General features: G+C 37.1%; 1 protein-coding gene across 3 annotated transcripts in view; it reads left to right on the top strand.

Annotated features, from left to right (window-relative positions):
• The window catches only part of RPAP2 (RNA polymerase II associated protein 2), a 35,642-nt gene that overhangs the window by 229 nt on the left and 16,645 nt on the right, over positions 1–18,768 (top strand). For all 3 annotated transcript variants that reach the window (XM_039555832.1, XM_039555831.1, XM_039555833.1), the window contains exons 2-11: positions 685–730; positions 1,477–1,591; positions 2,271–2,369; positions 3,406–3,471; positions 4,709–4,797; positions 6,986–7,021; positions 7,853–8,789; positions 9,102–9,196; positions 10,955–11,035; positions 17,199–17,267. In XM_039555832.1, the coding sequence (XP_039411766.1) occupies positions 685–730; positions 1,477–1,591; positions 2,271–2,369; positions 3,406–3,471; positions 4,709–4,797; positions 6,986–7,021; positions 7,853–8,789; positions 9,102–9,196; positions 10,955–11,035; positions 17,199–17,267 (1,633 nt within the window). The remainder of the gene's footprint in view (positions 1–684; positions 731–1,476; positions 1,592–2,270; positions 2,370–3,405; positions 3,472–4,708; positions 4,798–6,985; positions 7,022–7,852; positions 8,790–9,101; positions 9,197–10,954; positions 11,036–17,198; positions 17,268–18,768) is intronic.

An 18,768-nucleotide genomic window follows, 5' to 3' on the forward strand; every position in this document is an offset into this window, starting at 1 on the left:
CGGGCCGGACCGGGTGCGGGGCCGTGATGAGCGGCGGGCCGGGCAAGGCGAGGCAGGGACCCGGCGTCCCCTCGGGCTGTGAGGGGACAGCCCGCCCCGGCCCGCCCTGAGCGTCGGACGCGGGCTGTGTCGGGGTCGTGCAGCTGGCTGGTCAGAGCGCTGCGTCCTTCCCAGGATAACAGCCCGGTATCTCCCCTGCCTGTTGCCCTTGTCGTAGGGGAGCAGCTGCCCGGGGCACCCGTGTCGGAAGCTGGGTCAGGGCTCGCTGGCGGCAGCGAGGGCGGCAATAGCGGCTCTGTGTGAGGGTGCCGGCGTTGGACCTGGCCCGGAGCAAAAACCTACGGTGGGACAGCAGTGGGGTGCAGGAGTAACGCTGGCCTGGAGGGCCAGGGGGTGTAGCTGGCACAAAATTACTGTCAGAATTATTCTTTCCTTTTTTGTGTATACAGGATACAATGAATGAGAGTGTGAGAAGAGTTGGGCCTGTCTGTTTTCACACTTTAAAAGTGTGTCTGACTGGTTGCTGAATACCAGCTTACTGAAATCACAGCCATCAAAAGCAAGTTACTAAGCAATTATCTTGATTGTGCTTACAGTTTAGAGGTTTTAATATTTTTCAGGTTCCAGCATTTTCCTCTGTTAAGAAAATACACTAATTTGTATATTTTTATATTTGATTTCTAGGAAATAAGCATTCAGCTGCTCTGAAAAATGAAGATGCTGCTCAAAGGTATAATTTGAGAGGAACAGTACATGTGTGACATTTGTCTTGTTTTGCCTCACTTTGAAATTGCAGTCTTTGCATTGCAGAGGCTTTACTTTTTCAGAGTACTATGACTAACTTCAGTAAATCACCAGCATCAACATCATGCAGATATGTTTGAAGTGATGCTGTGTAACTTCTAACAGCACGCACACCTCAGCATTGTGTAATATACTAAAAGTGTGTAATCTAAATTGTATTTCCATAGCCTGTACTCCTTGCTTTTTGCCATCTTAACTTCTTTGCATACCTGCCATTTATAATTATTTACATCAAAAAACACTCAGGAAGTGGGATTTGTTTGGTTTATTCCTTCCTTTACTTTGTAACCTCACACTCAGTCAAGTCCCAGTCCTTTTTTTCCTCCTATTTTTCATGTCTTACCCAGTTCCTGTTTTCCTGACAGCACTCCATAAATTGTCCCAGGCTCTTTGTCCAGTCAGTTCTGAGTTTCCCTCTTGCAAGAAAATTTGGGGAGTGTATTGCAATACAGTGAGAATCAATACTTTTCTTGACCAGCAAATAAAGCAAACCAATATAAAATATGTAACCGTTTGTGGTTATAACAGAATTACTAGTCCAGTTACTTGTTGCTTTGGTGTGATGCAGGAAAATGTAAGCTACTGTATTTCAGAAAAAAAGATAAAAATACAATCAGAAAATTGTTTATAGAAATCTGCCCTCTGTATCATTCAGTGTCTGTTCTTTTACAGGAAAGCAGCTCTGGAGGCTGCACTGAGAAAGAAGATTGAATTTGAGAAAAAAGCATTGTCTATTGTTGAACAGCTCCTGGAAGAGGACATTACTGAAGAGTTCCTTCTAAACTGTGTAGGTGTTGCAAGTTTTTATACCGTTTTGTATCTTAGTGTGGTACTTTTTCTTAAAAGTTCTTGGAACAATTTGCTGCAGTTTAAAATAGACAAACCGTTCATTCCCTCTTGTACCAGCTCTGATAATGATTTCCTTATTTTTACGGGTTCTGCAGTGAAAACGTGCCCTAGTTTTGCAGGGCTGTATACCCTGATGAATCCTCGCTCTTTTATCACAGCTTTTGTTTATACCTCTCTGGTTCTGGACTGACAGATGAAGTATAAAAAATTTAGGTCTACCTCATGCCATCTGTAAATTTAGACAGAGTCTCTAAAATGCACCGTTACCTGGCAGCACAGTTTTGTTGGAATGGTATGATGATTACTCTTGTTAAGGTTGTAAATAGGCTGATAAATAGGTGTACAAAACATGTAAACAGAAGAAAATTACAGAAATAGGGGCCACACTAGAGGCAATATTATGAAGGTCTTGTATATGTAAAAAGAAATGTCCATGTCTGTTTTCTTTCTCTGTTTACCCTTTTCCTTTTTTCCTGTGTAGGTTCTCAATGTTTATTAATATTAATAGATAACTGTTATAAAATTTAAGATATTTATATGCTTAAGAGATGGTTTGGGTACAAAAAAATGACAAGTTTTCCAGTATCTGTTGTTGAACTATTTTCTTGTCATTTTAGGGAAAATGTATTACTCCATCTCACTATAAAGACATCGTTGATGAACGGTCTATCATCAAGCTATGTGGTTATCCTCTATGTCACAATAAACTGGAAAATGTAAGTTGCTTTTTATTAATCCTGTTATCAAAGGAACCTTTTCACAATTTTTATTCTCTTGCATTTTCTTTTTAATTTTAAAGTTAGAATATTAAGCAGAGATTACTGTCAAATGATGAACCAGGCATTATATCATTCTATTTCAGTATAATCCTTCTGAAGTCAAAGGTAGACAGGAGTTACTGTATGACAGAATCAGTTACTGAATGATCGGAATCACAGCGCATGGATCTGTGTCAACAATGATAAAGATGACTGAGTTGTGGCTTCGTGGCCTTCCTTTGTGAATGAAAAAAAACTTCGAAATCTTGTTCTTTTGTCAGTGTAGCAAAAGATGTCTATGAGAAGGATTGACATGAAAAAATAATACAACACACGGATATTATTATGTGAATGCATATACGTATGCTATGAAAATATATGTCAACTGTGGCAAGATCAAAGCTATCCTTCTTTAGGTGTGATATATCAGAGCTTAAGCCGAGCTCAAAGGTCAGTTAGATAACCTGTGATATAATATCAGTGCTACATGTGATTATCTGAAAAAAATCAACTCAAGTACAAAACAATATACTGTTTTGGACTTCATATATTTGCACAGATGTTAATTTCAAAACTGTTACAGTTTACATAAGTTCCTCTCTGGGTTTGCCTGGGTAGTGGCTGGGTCTGACAGTACAGTCTCACAGCATATAAATATCTCTGGATTAAAGAAGGACCTGTCTGTAAGTGCTCAGCACTTACACATGAGGAAAGCTTCTGCCATGGCAGCTCCACTGTTATATGTTTGGTACTGGTTTTCTTATGGAGCTGGCTTTTACTGATTATTGAGATGTATATGATTAAAGATAAATTGCCTTTCTTACATCTGAGAAGGTGCAACATCAGAAGAATTGAGAGGAAAGGTGGTTGTAGTATGCAGTTCAGTTAAATAGAATATATTGCACATGTCCACAGATGTGAATTAAGAATGAAGTTTTTTCTCTGTTGTCACGATGGAACTGACAGTCTTGCTGATGAAAGTGTATTGTTTTAGGTGCCAAAGCAGAAGTACAGAATTTCAACAAAAACAAACCGAGTTTATGATATCACTGAAAGAAAGGTATGGTAACAAGTCTGTTTCTAGAATGTGTTTAATGGTAGCAACATCAGAAATTCATTTTTTAACAGCATTCATATAGTGGCTTGATTCAGAGAAAAATACATTTGATTATTATGAAAATAATTTTCACAAACTGTTAGAATATGAAATTTTTGTGCATTTCACTTTCTAGATGATGTCTTTGGTAAGACAAAATACATGTGTTTTCTAAGTTGAAACATAAAATGGAAAGTTTTACTTGGATATCAGTTTGAATGTGGCACAGCTGATCCGTTAAAGACATTTGTGAAGAAGTGTTCTTTATTTTGCTCCAGCATAGTCAGTGAGCTTTAGGAGGGTCAAAGTGCACATCCTTTTCAATCACTGAAGTTTGCAGTAGTGTAGTACAAGTTACATCTTATATATTCCTTAGTGTTCTTTTTCGGGGAACACTTAGGTTTCTTTTTGAGGAGTTTTCAACATAAAACCTAACTCTTCACAAAATATTTTTTTTCTGGAAGCATGTTCACACATGTGGTTGCATAAAAGTCATCTTTGACAGTTCACAGGATACACAATCACCTAAAGACACTTAGACATTAAATGGTAAGATAAATGTTACCAGTTACAGAACAAATTTCTTCAGTGTCAGTAGTATGCATTCCTCTGATTAAAACTCTGGGATACACAAAATTTTAGGAATTGCTTTCTTGAGCAACCAGGCAAGACTCCAGCAAGAGGTAGGATGCTTTGCTGTCCTCCCTTGTGATGCAAGTTTGCAAATCAATTTTTCAAAGATGCTGGAGATTTTTAGGTGTTGTTCCAAGTATTGCAAAATACCAGGTTCTCTTGTGAACCAAAATTTTCATTATTAAACACCTGAATTATAATGTATGTCTTTGAAACTGTATTAACAGCATATTGGGTTATGGGTTGCTCTTTGAACAGTTTGGTCTGTTGGGGTTTTTTTAAATTATTGTTACATAGAATCCAACGCTGATTTGCTTCCCAGTATGTAATAAAAGTGCAGAAAGCAGAAAAATGGGGAAGAAAGAAGCAGCTAAATGTGGCTTGTGGGAATGGGATAGGCCTATTTGATAGGTTGGGTTTCTCAGGTGAACTAAAAACCTGGCTATAGCCTTGAAAAGAAATGTGTATTGGTACTTAATTTTACAAGCATTAAAAGGAATTACTTTTGTACTTTTCTATGTATTAAAGTCGGCCTTAGTCATGTTTTCTTGCTTTCTCTCATTGCCAGTGCTTTTGCAGCAACTTTTGCTATAGAGCATCTAAGTATTTTGAAGCTCAAATTTCCAAAAGTCCGGTATGGATGAGAGAAGAAGACAAGTAAGTATAATCTTATACATTCATTGCACCTTTTGAGAATATTATTTCTATATGCAGGCTGCAGTGGTAATTAAATAGCTGCAGCGCATCAAAGTGATTTTGCTGAAGCAGAGGTAACTGATGTTAACACATTAGCTTAGCATGGTGTTTGTTTTAAAAGTGTTGCTGCTGTATGGATTACAGTAATTGACATGGTTCAGTACTACTCACGTGTACTTAGTAGACATGACCATGTTAGTTTAGAGGGCAGACAAGTCATAAATAATAGTTAACTCCTATTAACTTTAAAATGTACTTACTAGGATTGGATTTTTACAAACCATACAATGTACAGGTTGAATTAATCTTATCCTGTTACAAGAGATTTTCTAATTTTAGCATAGCACTTGGCATCGATCTTAAGCTTAGACTGTAAATGCTTGCATCTGAAAGCAGACTATAACATGAAGAGCTTGTTTATCTGATATAAATTTCAGATTGCCCATTTCTTGTTCTTCCTGTAATACATGTTTTGGGACAGTGTCATGCAGTCTGTGTTCCTAGCTTAGGAAACATTGGCTTGCAAGTAATCAGTGGAGCCAATGGGTGTCACTGTTGAACAATGAACACTTGCATAAAGAATGTTCAGCAAATTTATTCATTCTCAAAGACACTACTTCTCATAGTCTCCTGGTTTCCAACAGAAGAAACTAGGTGGAGTTATATGTGTCATATGAAATATCTGATTAGTGAGAGAAGAGCTTTTGAGCAGCCTGATTGGATCTGAGGTATTCTAGTAGGTAAAACTAGACTCTTCATTAAAAGTTTAAGTTTACCAGTGCTTTTGAGGTATTGTTTTGCTGTCTTTAAGAAAAGTATTTCTAAAATCTCCCTTTATTCTTCACATCAAAAGTGTATAGTTGTGGTATGCTTGACATAGTTAATTATTTATTTTGGGTGGTGGTGGGGAGGCAGGATTTTCAAAAAACAAACAAACTCTCAGTAGTTCTTGGCTAGCTACACCTCTTTGCACAACCAGTACATGTGCACACACCAATACACATTTACACAGTAGAATATCTGAAATTCCTGTGACAGAAAAGACTACAACCTGCACTTAAAACTCCGAAGAGTTATATGGAGCTAATAATTTAAATCACTCTATGTTACCACCTTTAGTTTCCAAACACAGTTTATTGGTATGAGTGGTGCAGCTTTACATCTATTTAAACCTGTGGGGTCTTTTACATACTGAAAGGTGCTCGTGCATTGACTTGCATTTAGTGCCTGCCTAAAAGGTTCTCTTTCAGTCATAGGACAGATGAGATTTTCAACACTTGGTATTGGATAACAGGAATAGCATTGTGATGCTGCCTCATAACTGAATGGAAATAGAGCTTTGGAAAGAAACTCATCAGAATTTGTTTAATAATGTTTTTAGTTTCTGGAAACCTTTGAAAACGATTTTCTTAAGAAAATTTTAACTTAATAGCCTAATTTTTAACAAAGTAAAATTTAAAATAAATAAAAATATCCTGAATATTCATATTTTTGCATTAATTAAAACATTTTCCTATAACTAGCCCAGGATTGTCTTTACTAGAGGAACTTTATGGTCTGTGAGGATCTTTTCATGTTCAGTTTGTTAAAGAGGAGAGTAAAGGGTGATCTGAAAGTAGTGTACAACTAGTTAAAAATAGAAAGATTACAGAGCCAAACTATTCTTGGTTGATGGCCACAAGTAATTGCATGAATGGTTCAGGTTGGACATTGGGAAAAAAATTGTGCTAAGGTTATGGTGGAATGAAACAGGATACTCCGCAATGTTTTGAAATCTCCATCTTTGCAGCTTTTCAAGATTTAAACTTCATGAATTTGTGGCTGACCTAACCTAGCGCTGGTGACAGTTGCATTTCAAGCAGGAGGTCAGACTAGAGCCTTCCAGAGGTCCTTTCTGACAAACATTTGTGTGACTTGGTGACTGTGTTAAATTCTGTTCACTGTAACAGCGATGTGCTGCGGGCACACAAGTCATGCTCTCTGTACATGTGTGCACAAACCTGCTCTTGCTAGCCTTGCTTTGAACAGAGGGTGTTGGACTACAAGATCCTCAGATGTTCCTTCCAAACTCAACTATTTTTGTATTTATGTGTATTTCAAGAGAATAGATTGAGCAGGAAAATACTCATTCTGTGTCTTCTTTTTGCAGACCACCAGACATAGAGCTGCTGAAGGAGGGACAGAGGTACACTGAAAAATTTGTTGTTGTTGTTGTATCCATCAATAGCTAGGAATTTTAGCATCATAGCAGATGAAAAGGGAATCTTTGATTTGCTCTGTTATAGAAAAGAGCTTACTAGAACCTATTGCAAAGGTTTTTTTTCTTTGTGATTCTAATCCAGCATATTTGATCTGTATGATTTAGTGTACAGCTGCTCTTGGATTGTGTGTCTTAATTGAGCCTGTTGAAATCTGAAACAAATGCACTGTTTGTACTTTGAATATTTTATGCCATCTATTCTTTATAAAGAAAATTGTGCCAATTATATGTGATGAAAGCTTCTGCACTTCTTAATATAAAAGGTCTATATCAGCCAGAATGAAATCACACTACTCTGTCATCTCGCTGTACCTCACTGTGTATTGTGCAACTTTGTTTTCTTTCGCAAAGCGTTGCCATTAGGTGGCAAACATATATGCTGAAACAGCTCAGCAGTCCCCCTATTTAAGGGTACTATGTTCCCGTATGTGTTAGCATGCCTGTCTTCATTTTAAAATTGCACTATTCATGATGCTAAATTTTACGTTGGTCTGCTGTCTTTAATAATATCTTGTTCTTTTCTAACTGCCAATAATCAGCTGAGAACTTGCTTCTTTATACTTGTCATCTTGATTGTAGAACAGTGCAACTCTTAAGAGTTCAAGAAGACTTTCAAAAGAGCTTCTTAAAGCAAAAAATCACACTTCTGCTATAAGGGGGGAAAGGCTTTGTTTATCATTCTTATGTGAGAATGAAAAGCTATTGCAGATAAAAGCCATTTCTTATTTCACTGATGGCTTGTGTTTTCTATTGTAGTGGGCAGTCTGGAGAAGAGGTAAAACTACGTGATGAAGTAATTAAAGCATCCGACATTGAAAATCCTAGCATATCTTCAGATCCATGTGAATCTGCTTCTCATGACACAGCCAGTGACAGCAGTACTGATACTGAACAAGAATTTGTTTCTTCTGTCCTACCAGGAAGTCAGTCAAGTTCAGCCAATTTTGCACAGCAATTGCACAGAAAAAGCATCCTCAAAAAGAAGCGTGTTCAGAAGGTCCATGCCAGGCCTAAAACTGAAGATGCAGATGTGGTAGAAGCCATTGAACAACTCTCTCATTGTAAAATAGACACTCAGGAAGAAATACATGCTTGCTCTGTTCATAATGAAGTAACTGCACCACCTTCAAACAATACTGCTCTTGGGAAATCAAGTGCTTCAGAAATCTGTGTAAATACGTGTGGATCACAGATAGTTTTTCTAGGTGTGAGCAAAAGAGGAGCAGAACATCTTAAAAGAACACTAGCTAAGTCAACAGAACATAAAAACCCTGAACTGAGGCATCCAGTTAATTCCAAAGGCAGTTTATTAGAAGTGCTTAGGCAAACACTTATGGAATGGAGAACTGAGGAAACTTTAAAATTTCTCTATGGCCCGAACTATACTTCTTTGTGTTCATCAGAGTGCATAGTATCTGCCAACCAGGAGTCTGAAGAACTTGATGAGGATGACTTAGATACAGCTGATGATCTCAACACTATTGCTGTAGAGGAGTCTGAAAACAGCTTGAATTACTCTTTACCTTTCACAGGCTCAGGTGGAATACTTAAGCCTGTTCCTAGTTATGAAAAGTTAAAAGAAGAAACAGAGTTCTTAGAAGTCCGAGTAAAAGAGTTCTATGAAGGAAAGTACATCTTGGCTGAAGAGGCAGCGACACAAGCACAGGCAGGGGAACATCCCAGCGGAGACAAAGTGAGTGTCTGGTGGAACAGTGTGGAGGCTGTATAAAGCCTGAACAGGCCTTGAAAGAATTATTACTTTGTTTCTGTTATCATAAGTGGATAAGTATCTCACACAGGGAAAGAGAAAATTATGTTAGCTGCATACTGTATGTTGCATCAGATTATGCAATTGTCTGCCCATTAAAAATTAGTTTGGGTTTTTTTCTCTTCAGAGATAAGTTACTTAATGTTTAAATACTTACTGATTATCTGTGACTATTTTGATGTACTGACTTTAATTAAACACTAGGTTATAGCTGTTAAAGTTTTTTGTCTAATACAGGATGATCAGCAGGAAGATCTCACCTTCCCACTTGTTGATTCAAATGCACAAATGCAGATTAGGAAGCGAATTGTCCTTGAAAAATTGACGAAAGCGTAAGTACTGTTTACTTCAGTGAATGTCAGTCTGAAGTTGGTGCTCATTCATCAATGTTTTAAGTAACAAACACTGTGCAAGGATGGGCCTGGCTTTTTCTAGGTGGCCCTTGTCATAACTTAAGCCCATTATTACCCTAAAGGACTTACTTATTTCTGCAGCAATCAGTTGTAGTACAGTTGCAGGTGTCAGTTTGCACAGTCTGCATGTACCAACTACTCAAGTTTAAACTGAAACCTTGAAGTTGCTTGAGAGGAGTGCAGGTATTTGTTTTGTACATTAAGCATACTGTTACTTGTAAACAAATCTTTGTAATCCTTTAAGCAAAGGTCTTAGAGTTTCTAATGCACGTTTGGATGGCTGATACTGGTATGCCCCTAGCTACAACCATTAAAGGCCCTCAGAACTGAATCTTAAAATTTTCCCAACATCAGACCTTCTTTACATACATAAAAGGGCTTTGGAGTCACACAAAAAAGATTAAGGCATTTCTCACGTAGCTGTTCGAATTATTAAATTGTCAAAGTTGAGAGGACCTCGGAAATATTCTCGTTGTCAAGGCAATGCAGATAAATGAGTATTTAAAAGTCATGATTCTGTTGTTTTTTGTTGGGGGGGGTATTTACTTTTCTATCATTGTAGCTTGTGTTACCTAGCCAAACTAGGTTTTACAGAAGCTTTTTTTTTTTTTTAACTTAAAAACCTCACAACCAACTCCCCATCCCTGCCAAAATAAAAAGAAAATCCTTTCTGTTTTTCTCTACCTGCAACATGTGGATAGGCCACAAACATGAAATCAAACCACCCCCCAAGTGTCATGTCTGTAAGTGTCGATTGTTTTAAATTTCCTGAGGTGATGCAGTCATCCTGTCATGAATCAAGAGATCATTTTCATTGTGATAAAGCAACTAATATGCCCAACATTGTGAGAGTCCTGTGTTCAGTTTTTGTAAACATGCAGTGATATACAGGAGAACAGAAACCTTAAGTCTTCCAGTAATACTGATACACTATGTGTTACGTGCATATAGTGCAAATAACTGGATATTCAAATGCAAGAGCATATTAACTATTAAATAAATAGAGGCAAGAGTTTAATCCTAAGTGTGAAAAACAAAGGATGTTATTTGGGAATCCCGACAACGAGTTAAAGAGTATGTGCAGTTTGTGTGGTCTGTCCGTTTTTATGCACAGATAAGTAAGGAGGAAACCTGTGTTTTTCTCTCTTTTGAAATTTTCTGATAACTATAATCTGGATTTCAACTATCAAGCTCACAGTGGACTGATATTTCTGTTGCATCTATGTGAGTCTGAGGTTAGCAGGTATATTACGTGTGAATACCTCATTTAGACATGCAGTTTCCTTTTGAATTGTTATTATAAATATATAATAAATATAAAGTAAATATAAACCTTCAAAAATTTGTAAGGCCTGTAGTTCTAGTCCTCAAAATTGTATGAATATTTTTCAGAACTGAAAGGTGAAATTAGTAAGAATATGTATGTAGAACTATATTTAAATCTTCGCATTCACACTGAACTAGAGCTTATTTTTAAAAGCAGGCAGTTGCAAAGTGAAGGTGTTGGCCCAAACACCACACAGAGGCAGCTGAAGTGAAAACTGCAGGCCTGATCTGCTGCACGAAAGCCAATCTCCTCCTTTTTAGTAACTTTGATGTGCTTTGGTGGAAGTCTTACTTGAGAAGAAACGAGAAAGAGAGGACAATGTATATTGACTGGTGTCTTTTGCCTTCTAGAGTATCTGCAGTTTTGGGCCCTCTTCAGATTGCTTCAGGCGATGTTTATACAGAGCTAAAAAGTCTTGTCAAAACTTTCCGGTGAGTATTGGTCTATACTTAGAGATTCTTATAAATTGATTAATTAAACATGCTGTTGAATGATTTGTGGTTTGGGCACAGAGAGGGCCCTATTGCAGATTTGCTCTTTTCTAGCTGTGTGTTTGTGTAGCTAATGTCACATTCCCTGTGGACTAACAAGTCAGGCCTTTCCTTGCTCTTGACAGTGGCTAGGTCACCAGGAGTATTTGTAGATTTTTTAAAAACTAGGCCAGTGGTCTCTGGAGGATGCTGGTGAGTCTTTTAAAGGTTCTGCTACCTCGTCACCTCCTATTAAGCATGAGTTTCTGAGATCTGTCCCTTTCTTTTGCTCTGGCTCCTTGCAGCTGGGCTAAATGGTTTTAATCTGATTAATAATTTTTACCACTAACTTCCTGAGTCAGTCAGTTGCATCTGTCTTGTTCCTGATTTCAAAGGGAAGTAGATCTAGTGGGCACTTCTATCACCACCAGCAAAGCTTCTGCTTCACGCAGTAGGACTAAAGACAGTATTTGGAAACAGTGAGATAAAGAAGGAGGGAAAGCAGAATGATGGTAACTTCTCTGAACATTTTTAGGTTTTCTTCGGGAGGCAACTCTCATAAGTTGGACCTAGATTGTGTCTTGCATCCTCAAGTATTGTCAGAAAAAGAGCAACAGCAGTTGTTAACTGTGTGTGCATTGTCACTCTTGAAACTCCTTCCCACATCTTCAACCTGCCTGAGGTTTACATGTAAATTTTCCAAAATACATTCATGTGGCATGTGCCACAAGGAATCTAGGCTTTGGTGAATAGAAACCCAGCTCTACCTGATTCCTTATGATTTGCCCATGTCTGGAAGAACACCACTAAAGCACAGATGTCTCTGTGCAAGATTTCTTACTGTGGAAGATTCTTCCTTTCTGGTAACTCTGTGCATTATCTCTTTTAAATAAAAACATTGATACTATTTGAATTTGATTCTGTGATTGCAGTCTTTTAAGTTCTGATTAACCTTTTATTTTAACAACACCACTGAAACCAGCAAAGATATTTTGTATATAGTGTATAGATAACTATTATTTGAGTAAGATCTTTGTGTCTTAAAACACTTTCGTTGCTCTGCAGTTTAAATGCTTAATAGTCACTTTAGCTTGTGGATTGATAAAACTGGAGAAACTACCTTTGGTGTCTTTCAAATTACTTTTCTATGATTGATATGTAAGAAGGCCTGGAGGTTCTCAAAAACAGAACTTCTGTTTTAAATAATTTTTGCTATTCAAAGACAGTGGGGCATGAATATAAATTTTTCACAGTGGTTTATAGCAAATGAGACTTGAAACCAAAATAGACTTCTAAAACATATATATATATATATATATAAAAAATAAAATGTGTATATATATATATATACACACACACACACACACACACACACACATCTGTGGGTGTACAAAATGGAACCAAATCGAATTTATTTGGACTTTGACTCAATACCTGGTTCATGTAGCAGTAGTTCATCATAATTTAAAGGTTTCCCCTAATCTGTTTTGATCTCTTAGATGACACTTTGTGAGTTTATTTTTGTGTCTTTTGTTAGGAAGTAAGTTGAAGGTAATGGTAGCGAGTTCTTGGTGTTCTCTTACTGTGAAGATTCCAGATCAGTTGCTTGGAAATTCAGGATTTTGGATGGGGGATGGCTAAAGACAAAATGCCTTAATATAATATATATCTCAAAATAACTGGAGTTTTATTGTCACTGATAGTTAAATACAAAAATACAGGAAATAGGGCCCAAAGGTTTTTATTGCTTCCCTTTCTTCTTCTTGCATTACTGATATGAAAGGTCTGTTGATACACAAGAGCTAGCTCATGGATATTGAGATGAAGGCATAGACTTGAATCTCCAGTTTGGTATGTAGGTTTAAGTTTATTTATTAGGAGTAGTCTCTTAAATTTTGGATTGAATGCTTTGGCAGGGAGACTTGAGATAAATTTTAAATGGTGTTTGTATTTACAGGGTATAGAAATTCAAATGTTACTTTCTTTGTTAATGTTGTTCAAATGCTTAATGACAATGGAGGAGCATTGATAAATGCTCGAGCTCGTTCCTGCTTTTGGTACTGAAGATATTTCAGGCTGAAGAGCTTGCCAAAGAGGGTAGTAGATAAAACACATGGCTGTAGCAGAGCTTAGCTTAAGAAGGGTGAAAGAGCATGTGGTGAACTAAGCAACAACGATTTTCAGCTCCATTGGTTTTTAAAGGAACACTTGCAGTTCAGCCTCCTTTGGGCAGCATTTTATTCAATCACCACTACTAAGAAACGCACTAGAGAGATCTCAAGAGACATTTTAGAATGGTTAGAGCTCTTCCCAAACAAAGTCCCTCAGTGCCTGTAAGCTTTTGTTACGAAAACTGAGATGTCAAATAATTCTCCTGAGTGTGGAGGGGCACTTTGTTAAAAGATCAAGTGAAAATTAGCTTCTTATATATAAATTGAGGATAAATGATTTTGAATGTGTGGTTGGGTTTTTTTAAGGCATAATATTTAATTTAGAAAATAGGATTCCTGCTGTATTTTATGGTTGCAAGTATTTTAATTCCCATTATGGAGCTCATCATTGACATTGAACTCTACCAATGAATCAGATGTGAGATGTGTTCAAGACTTTTTGTCACAAGTTTGTTTTATCGTGTGTCCAAGACAGTCTTTTAGCTTTTAAGTATATGTCATTAATGCATGTTATCTTGTATATGTACTTATTAATACCTATTTTACCTGTTACTGTTGTTATGTGAAATTTTAGGTTCTGGGTTTCAAGTCAATCAGTAGTACTTGGTTGTAGACAAAGTTCTGTGTGGAAGTAGGGGAGTATCAAGATGTTCATGACTTTTTCTCAAGTAAATAGGCTTTTCTCAAAGGAAGCCTGAAGTTAAATAGTAGCTTATTTTTTGCTGGTTGTCATCAAACTAAATGATATTACAGTACATAAATATGTTGCTGTTTTCCAGGAGGTAGAGAAGCTGTGTTTTATGGTTAAATTGGTCTAGTTGAAACCTAAAGAAAAACAATATATGCTTCCATATTTGCCCGTGCCACCCTGGATTAAACTTCACTCATCTTAGTGCAAGTTTTGGAAAAAATACAGGTAGCTAAGGTTCCCTAAAGTCAAAACTTTGCATCCTAATCCCATGAAGTCTATTTCCTGATTTATGGAATGGGCAGATTCTTGAACTGCAGTTATATATGCCCACACCTGCAAATCTGGATGTGGGAAGGAAAGGCTGCTGCGTTTGCAAAGATGCTGGGTTTACTGGTTTTATTCACTGTGGATTCCTCCAATTTCCCTATTGGAGTTCCCTTCTTTTAGAGGCTGGGCACTAATCAGTTATCAGGAGGTCATCTGAGGTGGAACTTTTATGCATTTTACTCTTTAGTCCTTTATCCTGGAAGCTTCTGCCACTTGGATCCATGTGCTCAGTCAGGCTGCTTCACAGAGTGTGAAAACTGCGTGGGTCCTGCTGGATGGCTGCAGCGTCTCTTGCTGGAGTGAACCACAGGACCCACAAACCAGCAACTAAGCAACCCACACTATTTGGGATCATCCAACTTGCCTAGCTTACATATCCTGCCCTACACAGGCCAAGAAAGTAGGCACAGTCCGTTTTGGGAAGTTGCATATTGTTTTCTTTCTCTAGGTAGGTGAGGGAGAATTTGGCCAAACTCTTGAACAGAACAGATTTCACCACAAAACTCAAATCACACACACAAATTTTTGTACAGTTTTAACACTTCCACATTTTATGTTTATGACAGAAATCTAGTGACCTCTTTCATGGATTGTTCTGAAGTAACAGTTTTGGCTAGAGGCAAGACAAAGAACTAATGAACCATTTTTACAGAGGCCCTGCAGTTCCCTGTTTTCTGAAAGCTTTGCTCTTCAGAGGCCTTGGTGTTGACCCAGAGCTTGTTTGTGAAAGTGACTGCCCTTCTACTGCTCCTTATTATTTAAGGCTTGACACCTGTAGGTTGCTTGCTTTACTCTGATCTGCCTGAAATGTTTTTTTTTTCCAGCTGCACAAGTGTTTTAGGACAGGTGTTGTACTGAAAGGTTACTCAGTTTCAGAGGCCTGACTGTTCATCCAGTGCAGTGACAGTAGTACAGCAGCAGATCCATATTGCTGCGTCCTGCTGGTTATCTGTGTCTTTTGACTACCTCTTTCAGAAATAGCATATTGATGGCAATGACTAGTGTTCAGACCTTGCCAATCAATACTAACATTGAATAAGAGTTAATTGACACAAATAACTGCATCTCTCAGTTTGTGTACGAGAATGACACCTTCCTGTGCTCTAATCAATACTAACTCCTTGTAAAGCATTGAAATAAAGCTGCTTTCTCTATTTGACAGTTTCCCCAGGTGGCTTGGAGCTGTCTCTTTCATTGTGTCTCATCATAACAGATTAACTGGAATGTTACGTATGAATTGCCTGTCAAGATGATTCCATCAGGCATTTCTTGGTAGTGTTTATCACTGTCATCAGTGTTGAGTCAAGATGTTCTGCCTTTGTTTTGTCTCTTGTTCTGTAGCCAGAAAAATGTAACAGTTTACCAGGTACAAACTTTGTTGCTAAATTCACTAACTATTTCAAATAATAATTGCTAAATATGAATCTTTTAAAAACAAATACAATCAGTATTTGCCAGAACTGTTGGTTTTGGTTTGATGTGACAATTCCTGTGTATGTAGTGCAAAATATTGTTTTTCCTTTCATAATTGAACAAAACTCAGATTGTTGAGACACTACTTGAGTGATAATTGCTTCAAAATCAGATTTTGGGTTGAAGACTTAAAGATTTGAGGAGAAATATGAGATAATATTGCTGTGATTGTTACAAATTTATTTTATTAATTTTTAATATCTTTCTGAAATAGAGAAATGCAAACAGATACTATAAAAGATCTTACTCATAACTACATTTTTAATCACCATTTTGAATATAATTTTGGGGAATTAGTTAATAGAATTTGAATTTTAACAATGACAAGTACAAATATTTCTGCTTTCCCAAATTTCAGCTTTTTTTTGTTTGGTTTTTTTTGGGTAACTATATACTTGCCCGAAGTAATTTTTTTTTAGGAAAAAAGTCGTCTTACTGGGGAAGCAAACACTGGATTTGAATTTGTTTCCAGATAGGAGTGTGCTTAAAATTAACTGTCTTCACCAGTGCCTGTAGGAGTGGGTATGAGTGACAGGGTATCTTCATTCTGGATTGAATTTGTACAAGACTTCATGGAAGGGAAACTAAAAGCAAGAAGGAAGCAAACATAGGGAGGCACTTGCCCCTCAGTTTAGCTGTTGGATGGTGCCATCTTCCTGAATAAAATTAATTCTGCTGGCTCTTTTGGGTGCCTGCATAGCCACAGCTTCATTTTTGACTGACTTTTCCATGAAATTGCTTGTTTTGAACACCATGGGTCATGCCTAAATTGAGACAGCAATTCACAGATGAATTGTTTTAACACAGATTAGTACTTGACTTAAAGCAGATCTGTTTTATTAGGCAGTTCAGCCAAAAAGGGTCAGCTGGTATTCAATGCAGCAGCACTTTTCTTGAACACCCATGTGGTTTTTTATTCACACCTCATTTGTATTTATATGGCTCTTATATTTGCTCTGGCTCCCATTGTGTAAGTTAGAATTCTGGATTTCCATTTTAAAAACAAGAATCATCAGAGGATTGTCACTGCTACCTTATAAAATTCAGTCTGTTTCCACATCAGCTTTTACAGCAAATCTGGATCTGAAGCCAGCAGGAGGGAAACTAAGTGTAAGAAGGTCCATCTTTTCAGAAACACATGTGCAGTTCTGGAGAATTTCCCAGTGGGTATGAGTGAGAGCTGGGGCCTCATAGCAGCCAGGACTATTTGTAAGCAATTTTAAAGAAATAGCTTCTGCTCAGTCTTCCCCATCCCACTTTCATATAGAAAAAGGAGACATTGGAAATTCTGCAGTTCCTCCATTAGGATGACAGAAGCTTGAGAGTTGGTAAATTGCTCAGATACAGCTGTAATTGCTTCATTATAACTCAGTGTATTAATGGTAGGCTTAAAATTCAGCTGTTAAAATCTGCTTACTTCTACTCTGAAATGTACTGACGTTTTTTAAAAATTTTTTTTCAGGTTAACAAACAGAAATATTATTCACAAAATGCCTGAATGGACTCTAATTGCTATTGTTTTGCTATCTGTGTAAGTACCCTTAAATGTCATATATTCTTACGTGCAACTGTCTTATTGGAACAAGATTTAATTTTCAGATAAGAGGAAGATTTCATGAAACTAACTGAAATAAACAGAAAAATATTTTTCATGCAAATGTACTAAATTTTCTTGACAAAACAGGATTGTCCCCCTTGCATCAAATGTTAATGAGGGACAAACGTACGTTAAAAAAAAGAAAAACTTAAGTTTTAGGGGGTTTTAAAGAGGCTTTGCAGGATGAAGTAGGAGTATAATTCACCCTCTTCCATTTGCTGCTGACAGACATTCTTCCCCTCTCTGACATTAGGACAAAATGACACATCTATTATATTATTTGGATTTGGCATAACTGTTAAGCTTTTCATTTCTCATTTTGCTTCTAATTTCTTAAAACGTTTCACTTTTATGATTGAAGTCAAATTATTTCTATAAATATATGTGTGCTTCTAAATAGTGTAAGTATTCTAGCAAACTTCTTTTAGAGGGGAAATCTCTTTTAGCAACTCCCAAGGAATACTGGGACCCAGTATTTTATTTTTGTGAGGATTAGCTTTGTTTCTTAAGATTACAATACTACAGTCCTCCTTAGCTTTGTTTTACTTAACTGTGGAATTAAATTCTTTACAATGATTTCCCTAATGGGAAGCCTGATTGTATTACAGTGTCTTTCAGTAAACTTCTACACAGAAGCATGGTGTATAAAAGCTGCATTCATATGCATCAAGTGAGTTCCTTAATTTGTATTTTGCCAGTTCATGTACATTTCTGAAGTTAAGGACACAAACTTCGCAGTGTGTTAAACAGACAGAAATGTTAATGGTTAATTAACAGAACTAATGTTAATGGTTAAGAAATCACTGGTGGTTTCACAGTGCCAGGCTCTGCCTTCCATTAGGGTTAAACCATCAAACAGTCTTTGTATGTCTTGAGCTTGAATTACGAGATTGCAAAAATCTTTATTCCAGAGTCTGTTCATTACCACACTGCTGCTGCTTCTTTTGGGCTTCCTGGGTCACTGGAGCCTGTAGGACAGAGAAGTACTTACAGACATTCACAGGTCAGGAAGTACTGTGGGCCAGCCTCATGGCATGCCCAGCACTGCACTTATTTTCCTTGATATTACTTCAGTCTGACACATTGTTCTGGCTTTGCTGTCCCAAGGAAGACGGTACCAGCAGGCATTAGAGCAGGCTTCAGCGAGCCTTACATCTGTGTCACCCCGCCAGATACCACTCAAATGATTCATTAAATCAGAACACAGAAAGTAACTTTACTTGAATGCCTTGGCATAAATTTTTTATCAACTATAAGAACAAATCTTTTGTCATTTTTACTATATATTCTTATGGTTGAATTGGTAATTTGTGAAACAGATCTTATGAATTTTTCAAGTAGTTTCTGTACAGTTGAGGAAATGGTGTTTCTTTTTGATCAGAAGTTAAAATATGTAGCTGATCTCTGCATATGATGAGCTCTAAATGTTTACATA

This window comes from Corvus cornix, chromosome 8 (assembly GCF_000738735.6).
Source record: "Corvus cornix cornix isolate S_Up_H32 chromosome 8, ASM73873v5, whole genome shotgun sequence".
NCBI classification, from domain to species: domain Eukaryota; kingdom Metazoa; phylum Chordata; class Aves; order Passeriformes; family Corvidae; genus Corvus; species Corvus cornix.